At 40.5% G+C, this 11,310-nt stretch overlaps 1 protein-coding gene across 2 annotated transcripts in view; it reads left to right on the forward strand.

The window, feature by feature from the left end:
- The window catches only part of zcchc9 (zinc finger, CCHC domain containing 9), a 56,511-nt gene extending 48,187 nt beyond the window's left edge, over nt 1-8,324 (forward strand). For both annotated transcript variants that reach the window (XM_038805367.1, XM_038805368.1), the window contains exons 5-6: nt 4,337-4,405; nt 7,965-8,324. In XM_038805367.1, the coding sequence (XP_038661295.1) occupies nt 4,337-4,405; nt 7,965-8,086 (191 nt within the window). In that variant the 3' untranslated portion in view covers nt 8,087-8,324. The remainder of the gene's footprint in view (nt 1-4,336; nt 4,406-7,964) is intronic.
- Nucleotides 8,325-11,310: the final 2,986 nt, after the last annotated feature.

Raw genomic sequence — 11,310 nt, forward strand, 5'->3', positions numbered from 1 at the left:
TGCTCCTTATGGACTCAACAATGGAAGATTACTGCTTATTTCAGAATAAGCAGGAAGTAATTTTGTAACCGGAGTGCTATTCTGTTTAGTCACATGGTGCTATACTATGAATTGGCAGGTTCACGTTTTTCCCTTTATCGAGGCAGTTTCACTATAAGTGGATTTGAATAGGTCAGATTTTAGAATGTAAACTCCATTCTGTTTTATGTATGGTTCAAAGGAGCTTGCCAAGGCTGCACAAAGAAAACTCTGATTGATCTGTGTTGAATAGATAAGATACCTGATTTGAACAATCCAGTTATTTGAGCTGTGATAAATCATCCTTTAATGCAAATGCTTCATTTCCTTTATCAACTTTACCTCCTCACTAGAAAGTTTAGCGTTCTTGCTTAGAGACAGGGTTGAGACCAATGCTCAAATAAAAAGCATTCATGGTTTATAATTTTAAAATAACATATATCTTGAAAATTGTGTCGAGTTCATTACTGCAAAAAGAAATGGGAATCGAGGTCAACACAATAAACAATGGCATCAGTGGGTTTTACTCAACTTGATGACAGGAATAAATAAGCTTCAGGTAGAGAGATATAGATATCATATGACAAATAACCTCACACTTTGCTTCAAACTTTTTTGTGCTCTAATTAAGTACCTTTTTCTCCAATTATCTTTGCCTCGTCCCAAGATGTTGACAATTTCTGGGATATAGTTCTTTGGGGTCTGCAGCACCCCTCCAGTACTGAAGCCAAGGGTTATTCTCCATGTGTGCACCTAGACAGGTGAACAAGTGAATGCATAGGACTGGAAAAGATGATTGTGGACTTTTTGGCTAGTGCCAAAGTTCTGAAAAGGAAGTACAGCTGTCATTTTTCTGGATTGTTTGGCTGTTATTCCTCAAAGATTTGTGAGAAGAGATATTTTTTAAATGGTGCATTTTAAAGCACAGTGTATTCTCAGAATTATTTTTCAAAAAGGTCCAGGCAGTAGCTGGGTAAGATGCTAATGCACAAGTTTTGATGTTTCCCCATGGACTGGATAATGCAAAGTTTATTAGCCTACCTTGGTAATCAATATTTGACTCTCTCACGTTATGTTGGAAAGTCGCTGGTCCGGGGCAAAAAGTGGGCCTTCCCCATTCTGGCTGTGAACAGCAAAGATAAACCACAAAAGATAGACATCAACAGTGAGGCTTTTTGAAACAGTAATGCTACAATAGCAGCCATGTTTATTAAACAGAAAGCAGCAAAGGTTTTTGCTGAAGCAGAGATTAAAATGCTGGAGAATAATTAGAACCTATTTTGTTTTAGTTGAGTAAGATCACACACCGATGTGCAATAATGTTGCATGTCCTTTGTTTATATTATGTGAAGACAAGTCCCTATGGACTGAATTAATTAACTCTTTTTTTACCTCTTCTCCATTAATATGCTCTGTTTCTTTCACTAAGCTTTTGGTCACCTATCCTAACACATATTAGTGACCAACACGGTAGCACAGTGGTTAGCACAGTTACTTCACAGTTCCAGGGTCCCAGGGTCGATACCTGGCTTGGGTCTGCACGTTGTCCCTGTGTCTGCGTGGGTTTCCGCCGGGTGCTCCGGTTTCCTCCCACAGTCCAAAGATGTGCAGTTTAGGTGGATTGACCATGCTAAATTGCCCTGAGTGTCCAAAAAGGTTAGGTGGGGTTACGTGGATAGGGTGCAGACATGGGCTTAAATAGGGTGCTCTTTCTAAGGGCCAGTGCAGAGTTGATGGGCCAAATGGCCTCCTTCTGCATTGTAAATTGTATGTATGTATATCTTTGATATTTAAGGATTTTTAACACCAGCTCTGCATGTTCACTTTATTGTGAAATACAATAGTTTGCATTCGCTTCCTTGTTCTGCCTTTGGAGATATTGAAACGTGTGTAAAATATAATATCCAGTTCAAAACATCTCAAACTTTGAAGTTCATTGTTTAGTCTTCTCTTACCCCATTTCCTGATTTTTTTTTTTAACTTCCTTGTCTTATTTGATCCCTTTCGGTAAGAAGTCTTACAACACCAGGTTAAAGTCCAACAGGTTTGTTTCAAACACGAGCTTTCGCAGCACTGCTCCTTCCTCAGCAGTGCTCCGAAAGCTCGTGTTTGAAACAAACCTGTTGGACTTTAACCTGGTGTTGTAAGACTTCTTACCGTGCTCACCCGAGTCCAACGCCGGTATCTCCACATCATTGATCCCTTTCAACCTTCCCACTACCTCTTTATCTGTGCATTTAAAGTTTATTTTCCCTTCCAAGTAGCCTACTATCTTGTTTCACCTCTGTGCCCGATATATTAGTTTAGGTTCTCCACTGTGAACCCCCATTCTGTCCTCGTGATACTGACATGATCGTCCGAGAAACAGAGCCCCATCTGATTGATTTTCCATTTTTCTGTCTCCAACCCATAAACCTTGTAACCAGTTAGAACTATTGTAAGTATGATTAGCTTACCTGGCATAGATCAAGGATCAAATCTGGGATCTTCCAAGTCAATAAAGCTCAGCAACGCATGACACATTAAACTATGGTTGTGATGCTTTTAAACTATGAATGTAAATTGGATTGGATTGGATTTGTTTATTGTCACGTGTACCAAGGTACAATGAAAAGTATTTTTCTGAGAGCAGCTCAACAGATCATTAAGTACATGAAAAGGAAATAAAAGAAAGTACTTAATGGGGCAACACAAGGTACACAATGTAACTACGTAAGCACTGGCATTGGGTGAAACATACAGGGGTGTAGTGTTAATGAGGTCAGTCAATAAGAGGGGCGTGCAGGAGACTGCAGTAACAGTGGGGAAGAAGCTGTTTTTGAATCTGTTCATGCGTGTTCTCAGACTTTTGTATCTCCTGCTCGATGGAAGAAGTTGGAAGAGTGAGTAAGACGGGTGGGAGGGGTCCTTGATTAGTTAAATCTCGCTTTAAGTCTGTGGTGCCAGAAATTACAGTAAGGACTATAATAATACCTATCAGTGCTTTGCTTTGGCATTGTAACAGTTTATCGATACTTCAGTATGAAATATAATTTGAACCAATAAAGAATGAAGCAAGAAAGATGTGCAGAAAGAACAATAGCAGGGGAGGCAATGGAATAGTTGTATTGTTGCTCGCCCAGCAATCTACAGATTCAGGATAATGCATTGGGGACCCAGGTTTAAATCATGGCAGGTGGTGGAATTCGAATTCAATAAAAATCAATGAATTCAATAAAAGACTAATGACCACAAAACGGTTGTCGTAAAAACCCATCTGGTTCACTAATGTCCTTCAGGAAAGGAAATTTGCCGTCGTCACCTGGATGTGATTCCTGACCCACACAGATGTGGCCCCGAACGCCACTCAGTTACATCAAACTTTTATGAAGTCTACAAAAAGGAATGAAACCAGACGGACCACCTGGCATCAACCCAGGCACCATAAATGATGAGGGCACACCATGCCCTCTCGATCCTGTAAAGTCTTCCTTATGTGCCAGAATTGGGAGAGCTGTCTCACAGACTAGTCAAGCACAGTCTGACATATTCATATTACAGACCTTACAATGTCCCAGGCACCACCATCACCATCCCTGGATACGTCCTGTCCCACTTGTAGGACCGACCAAGTAGAGGTTTGCCTTTGGAGTCCTCAACATTGACTTTGAACCCCATGACGTCTTATGGCATCAGGTAAAACATGCAAGGAAACCTCTGCAACTAACCCCAACCCTGGCCGCCCCCTCCACCCCACTGATTATCACATACCTAGCACAAAGGAAGATGTCTGTGGTGGTTGGAGATCAATCATCTCCGTTCCAGGACATCACTGCAGGGTTCCTCAGGGTAGTGTCCTAGGCCCAACCATTTTCAGCTATTCCACCAATTACCTTCCTCCCATCATACAGTCAGAAGTGGGATTGTTCACTGATGATTACACAATGTTCAATACCATTCATGACTCAGATAATGAAGCAGCCCATGCCCAAATAGGGATATATTTTCTCATAGGCCACCAAAATTGGTGCCACAAAATGGTTTGACTTGACAAAGTGAAGGGGAATTATGGTGTGACCTAGTTTTTCATCCCACTTCCACCTTTCTTTCCCAGATAGATTTGGCAGAAAAGCGTCATTGATTTTTAAAATCTACAATTTTTATCGATTTAAATAATTGTGTTACAATTTTGCAATTCTGCTCTGGTTCTCTAAATTACAAATATGCAAAAATAAAATGTGTAGTTGTTAATCTATGTAAAACATATTCATATTTTGAAAATTCAAAAGCTATCCAGCTACCCTTGAGAATTCCTTTATTAAATGGTGCTGTTTTACAGGTCGCTGTTGCAAGCTGTGTGGCTCAGTGGAGCACTTTCAGAAGGACTGCCCGGACCATCAGAACATGAGTAAGTATGACACTGCATGAATTACATTTGATGTTTAGAAATTCTGTGGCCTAGAAAATCTACAAGAGCGTAAGCCCAATGTATAAATTGTGAAGCTGAAGCAAAATATTTTGGATGCTAGAAATTGAAATAAAACGAGAAAATGCTGGAAATACTCAGCAGGCCAAGAGGCATCCATGTCAAGAGAAACAGAGGCAACGTTTCAGATTGTATTTTTCCCAATTCTGATGAAAGATCATCCACCTAAAACATTAACTCTGTTATTCTCTACGATGCATCCGACCTGCTGAATGTTTCTATTTCATTCTGAATTTTTATAGATTCTAGAAAACTGACCAACTATAATTGTGAAGTAATGGCACCAATTTTGTTTTAATGTATGATTGTACATATAGTTTTCTGTTTATTACCTGACTATGTATAACATTCTTGAGCCGTTAGTTACTGTTGTGAATAGAATAAATGTCCACTTTGAAAAGAGGGGAAAGAATGAAAGTGGCATTGACGTTTTCAACTTGGAACCCAAAACAATTATAGTCAGATAATGTAAAGCAATTCTATTTTTATACTTTGTATAAGTATGGTCGCCGTGCACTCTCAGTATTTGATAACCCCACGGTAGGGCCAACTCGCCGAGAATGAGTGTAATGGATAAAGCTCCTCATTTCCTCTCAGAATGTACATCAGAAATTGAGGCCAGACGAGCAAATGATTTTCTGACCATTTAAATAGGGGTTCTGTGAATAATGTTTTCCTAAATTTCCAATGTAGCTTCTAGGTGGGTGAGGTTTCCCTGCAAAGAGCACAATGTCAGAAAATTACCCTTGTAGCCTAACTCATGAAGGAAATTGTAGTTGTGTCATACATTCCTATTTCTATATATTATGCACAATGAAGAAGATATATCGTTTCAGAGTATTATCACAAATTGTTTTATAGATATTAGTGTAAGGCTTGAGTTAATGAGCTTCGGTGTCATTTAGGTTTGGGGCAGCAGATAATTTGCCCTGGAAAGCTAAAAATGGCCCACAAAATGTCAAAAGGCAAGGATGAAAAATTCACAATATCCAGCAAAAGGTTGGCTCCATACAGATCTCCCACTTAACTTTTTAAAGTAAAACAAAGTCACCATAGTCCCAGATGACCATAGGCTGCTTTCCCCTTTGATAGTGAGAGCTGACTGGTGGTGATTTAATCTGAAGATCACACCTCAGATGAGGGGCAAGGTTGAGACGGTGGTCCTTCATGATTATCCTCGGCCAGCACTGGCATTGAACCCACACTGTTGGCCTCGGTCTGCATCACAAACTGGCTGTCCAGCCAACTGAGCTAAACCGGCCAGACTTAACTGAATCGGACTTAACGTTTTACAATATATATGAATGACTCGGATGAAGGGGCCAAAGATATTGTTGCTAAATTTGCTGATAGGAAAGGAAGTTGCAAAGAGGAAAGAAGGAGGCTACAAATTGATTTAAATAGGTTATGTGAGTGGACAGAGGTCAGGAAAATGGAGTATAATGTGAGGAAATGTGAAATTGCCCATTTTGGCAGGAAGAATAAAAAAGAAGCATATTTTCTAATTGGTGAGAAATTACAGAGGGATCTGACTGTTCTACTACCTGAATCGCAAAAGTTAGTATGTAGGTACAGTGGGGTAAAACCTGAAAATGAACTGGGTTCTGGCCCTGGACACGGGGATCCTCCTCTCTCTCTCTCCCCCCCCCCCCCCCCCCCGCCCACTCCAGCCCAGATCCCCGGCCATGCCTCACCTACTCTCCCCACCCGAATACCATCAAAAATCCACCCAGTCCTGGAATCCCAGGACCTAGACTCGAGAAATTGCTTGCAGTCACAGTGCAAGATGGGGTGCTAATCAAGTGGGCTGCTTTGTACTGGATGGTGTCAAGCTTCTTGAGTGTTTTGGAGCTGTACTCATTCAGGCAAGTGGAAACTATTCCATCACACTCCTGACCCGTGTCTTGTAGATTATGGACAAGCTTTGGGGAGTCGGGGAGGGTGAATTGCTCACTGCAGCCTCAGATCTGCTCTTGTAGCCACAGTATTTGAATGGATTATCCACTTAAGTTTCTGGTCAATCGTGCATCACAGTCTTTTTGTTTAGTATCTTACAAGCAGATTGCACAATTTTTGTGAACCACTTGAATTATTTATGAGGAATTTAAGATTTAATTATATACATATATTACATATATAATGACTGGCTTCTAAAGTGGTTTAAGCTCAGCTGAGGGTCAGGGTTCGTGCACTGTTGGATCAGCCTGCTTCATCCAGTATTAATTATTCTAACAACATTGTAGACACAAACGCGTATAGAACCCAGGAACAAGAGTATGAGAAAGATTCTATTCTGCAAAAATATTAGCTGTTCGACACAGCACTGCAGCATCAGTGGAAAGGAAAACAGAGTTAACATTCAACTGTATGATCTTTGATCGGAACTTTGTTTCCAGTATCGGCAGTATTTTGTTTTTGTAAGGTTGCATTGTTTCACTTACTTTTATTTGTGGGTATGAAGTCTCTCTCTTTCCCCCTTAGTCTTCTCTAGCTGCCCATTGATTGGTGTCAAAAAGACAAGGAAGCAACAGCCTCTTTGCCTTTATTAATTGTTTAGCTATCTGTGCTGAGAAGTTCGAGAGACAGTCCTGAGGAAAACCTCAAGTTTTCCCAACTGGAATTCCCTCTGGGCTTTTCCACATCAATATGCATGGAATTGTAAGGTGCAACACAAACGATTGTGCTAGCATCCCAACATTTCATATCCTAATGTATTAGAACTCCAAGTCCCTATGCTCAGTGCTGTGGTTATTTTGGATAATTGCTGCAATGGCATTAAAATAAGTCTTATTGACAGACCCCGTAGGAGGTGAACAGAAAGGATTATCTAAAGAATTCCAATTGCATTATGTTATGCAAGTAATTAAATTATTTAACAATGACTATATAAATTATAAATTTATTAAAATAATGATCAGGAAGTTCATACAAAAAGGTTCGTAGGCAATATCTCCCAGGTGGTTTCAGTTCTAAAATGTTATCATGTAAATCAGGGGCTGGTTTAGCACAGGGCTAAATAGCTGGCTTTTAAAGCAGACCAAGGCAGGCCAGCAGTGCGGTTCAATTCCCGTACCAGCCTCCCCGGACAGGCACCGGAATGTGGCGACTCGGGGCTTTTCACAGTAACTTCATTTGAAGCCTACTTGTGACAATAAGTGATTTTCATTTCATTTTTTCATCATGCTCTACCAGAGCAGACTAAAATATTTTATTCCAGTAAACTTTAAAAAACTTGCTTTTCCACCATTCTCGATTCCGAATACCGTAGATCCTGCACAAAGGATTCTACTGAATCCGTATACTTTACTCCATAAACTACCCCTTGTTAACACACACAATGTCTTCCTCTTCGGCAGCCCCTCAGGATCAAAGATGGCTTGCTTCCACTCCAGTTACTTTCTGCAATCATTGAAATATTTGACTTTTCTTTTAATTGATGTAGTCTATTGTGTTTTGAACTCTGCTGCTTCTCATTCTTTAGGAAATTGCGGTTTAACTGTTGGCCGATGGACAAAAGGAATGAGTGCTGATTATGAAGAAATCCCAGTGACTTCCAATACTCATAAAGCAAAACAGAAAGTTCCTAAGATTGTCAATTTTTAAACAGACCGTTGAAATTAGAATTTCATTGATCTGCCTGTAGGGCGTCCAGCAAGTCGTCCGACAAAAGAATATTTTTTTAAATGTAAAAGTCTGGATGTTATGTTTAAATAGGAAGCATGCAAAAAGTCTATTTAATGCCAGCAGATGGAGCTATTGTGTGCCAAATCCTGGTTGAATACAATTTAAAACTGTTATTGTACCTAATTCAAATAAATGGTTCTATGAGGTTGCACTGGGATTACATTTAGTCCTTATAATTTAGTGTAAAGTTTCAAATAGAAAATTGAACATTGTGCTTTACAACAATGACAGCGTGCATTTATATAGTGGCTTTAATGTTGGAAAATGTGCTTCTGAGGAGAATTGAACAAAAATTGGCACCAAGCCAATTGCTTGGTCAAATTTTAAGGAGGGCCTTAAAAGGAGATGGAGAAACTGGAGGGGGGGGGGGGGGGGGGGGGGGGTGAATTCCAGGGCCCAAATGTCTGAAGACATGGCAGCCAACAGTGGGACATAAGAGTATAGTGGATGCATGGGAAGCAAGAGTTGGAGAATCACAGTTTTCGGAGTGATGTAGGCCTGGTGGAGGTTAAATTCTGTTTCCAATTTATATAGGGAAGGAGCAAAGAGGTTGTTCCATGTTTAAATTTGGCTTCACTCTCCTCCACATTATATGTATTTATTTTTTTACGATCAGATTAAAATCAGTAATATCATAGAGTGGCCCCAACAGCAGGCACCATGGCCCATCAAGCACAATAGTATGTGAAAGAAAAGGTTTCATACTTGTAGTCATTGTTGTAAGGTGCAGAAACGGCATAATATTTGCAAAACAGTGAGGCAACACATGCAGCAATGCCGTACATGAACAGATAATCTGTTTAAGTGATGCTGGTCGAGTGATATAGACTGGGCAGGGTGCCAGGAGAACCTCTGCTTTTCTTCAAATAGTGCCATGGGGTCTTTTATTTCCATCCAAGAGGACAGGCAGTGCCCTTGTTTAACATCTCATTGGAAAGCTGGAAACTCCAACAGTACATCACTCGCTCAGTGCTACACTGAAGTGTCAGCCTGCAATATGGGCTGAATTCCCTGGAGAGCTATGACTGGCCAAGGCTAACAGCAACAGTGACAAATTTAGCAGTGCTCAGCTAGTTACAATATAAATACCTGAGACTTACAGATCAGAATGATCGCAGGTTTGCTCTTCACAAATGAATGATTGCAGCAACAATGGGACCCTATGAGAAGGTACCCCAGCCTGGGGACAATGTATTCACAAGATCAGGGAAGCAATTTGCCAGAGGGGGATAAAAAGACCAATCCACCAAATCATCAAGACATGACTGTTGGTAGCAATCTAGATTGCGAGGCAGCTCTTGGGGTTTGTTAGTACAACTTTGATATTCATTTGCTGTAATCAGCACTTTATCATCAGTCTCAATTCCTTTCTCTTTAACTGTATTTACTTTTCACAAATCCAACCTGGTCAATTACCTTGCCAGCCAATTTTGAATCAGTCTCCTCCGTCAGATGGTGGCAGAAGTTACCAACAGTGCTTTTCAAGCAGCACCTACCGACCAATAACCAGATTACTGATGCTCATTTTGAATTCCACCAGGACCGATCTCGCTCCATCCCAGCCATAAGGAGCACCAAGACTTCTTCAGCAGATGTAAACGGAGGGGATAGGCTTTTAATCTCCGCTGTTAGGAGAGAAGATTGATAGCATAATTAACATGCTGCATTTGGATTTACTATAAGTTAAATGTGTTTGGATATTAAAATTACACATAGAAACTTTCAGACTGGAAAATGTGAGCGTGAATTTTTGCAGTTGCAGTGACGACATTCAATGACAGCAACATCTGCTGACTGCACATGCTTATTTCCTGAAGTTGCTGTTAGTATTTCCCTGCTCCTCCCGAGGTTTGCTGTTGGGAGACCTTCACAAGTCATTTGAACTAATGCAAACGTCCATGTTCTTTAATGTTCTAAGTCAAACTTTAATGGTCCAACCTCACTGTAAACCACACTCCTCCCCCTCCCCTCCAAAAGGTTACATCTGGTTGAATAAGATGTATCTCTTTTTAATGTCGTTCCAAATCATAATTACTGCAGAGCAATATTTTTGTCCCTGAAAAACTGCATTTATATTTGTCATTCAAATTTCTCAATTAGGAATTGGAAAAAAAATGAACTTTGTTTATGATATTTCAGTAACCTTAATTTCATGTGTATATTCCAAACCTTGGGTGGAATTTTACATGCCCCCAGCAGGTAGGTTTCGGCAGGGGGGTATGAAAAATAGGGCATGTGCCAACGGCTTCCTTCCCACCGAGAGACTGACCTTTATAATTTGGTGGGGAGTGGGGGCACCAAAATTGGCAGCTCGTCTACCATATTCATAAAGGTAATCAAGGGTCAATTAAGCTTGTTATCAAGCCAATTGACCCTGATAATATATTGCCCACGCCATAAAACATTTGGCCTGGGTAGGAGCAGGCAGCCTAATTTTAAAAACAATAAGGTCTTCAAAGGCTTTCCCTTCCGGGGCTGCCCTTTGCCGATTGCAGGGTGTCCCCCACCCCCCCAATTCACAGAGCAAACTCATTCCTTTGTCCTATCCGCCCCGCTGCCCCCATTAGCTTACAGGACTGTACAGCATGCACAAATTATTCAGCTTCACTCATGATTGAGTGATTCATACATCAAGCTGTCACCGAAAGCGATTAGCTTCATATTTGATAGATCAACCTTAACTGAGCCAGGTTCATGCTACCATTCATGAATCCCAGCACCTCAGAAACAAATTTTACTTGGCTTGGCAACATTTGACTGCCCAATTCTAGCTGCATTCTGCCTGACTCTGTGTATGCCTAGCAGTTGATTTCTTTGCTCACTGCAAACAATTTGTTGGAATCAATTGTGTCAATTAGTTTCACAATCTTGAAAACTTCAAGGAGGTCACTTCAAAGTCTATTTTACCAAGGAAGCTGCTCCAGAACAGTTGTAAGAGGGATTACATTAAATCAAGTTTTCTTGCTTTTCCCTCAAACTTAGCTTTTGATGTTTAATAATCTTTGCTGCTTGCATGTTTGTACTTTGATAATAACCTGTTTGACCACAGACCTGGCTTGAGTTTGATGCTTCAGTTTCAGAAGTTAAAGGATTTTCCTTGAATTGACTCTCAGAAATGGCGACATTGGCAAGGCTATAAATGT

Source organism: Scyliorhinus canicula, chromosome 8, assembly GCF_902713615.1.
Source record: "Scyliorhinus canicula chromosome 8, sScyCan1.1, whole genome shotgun sequence".
Taxonomy (NCBI): Eukaryota; Metazoa; Chordata; class Chondrichthyes; order Carcharhiniformes; family Scyliorhinidae; genus Scyliorhinus; species Scyliorhinus canicula.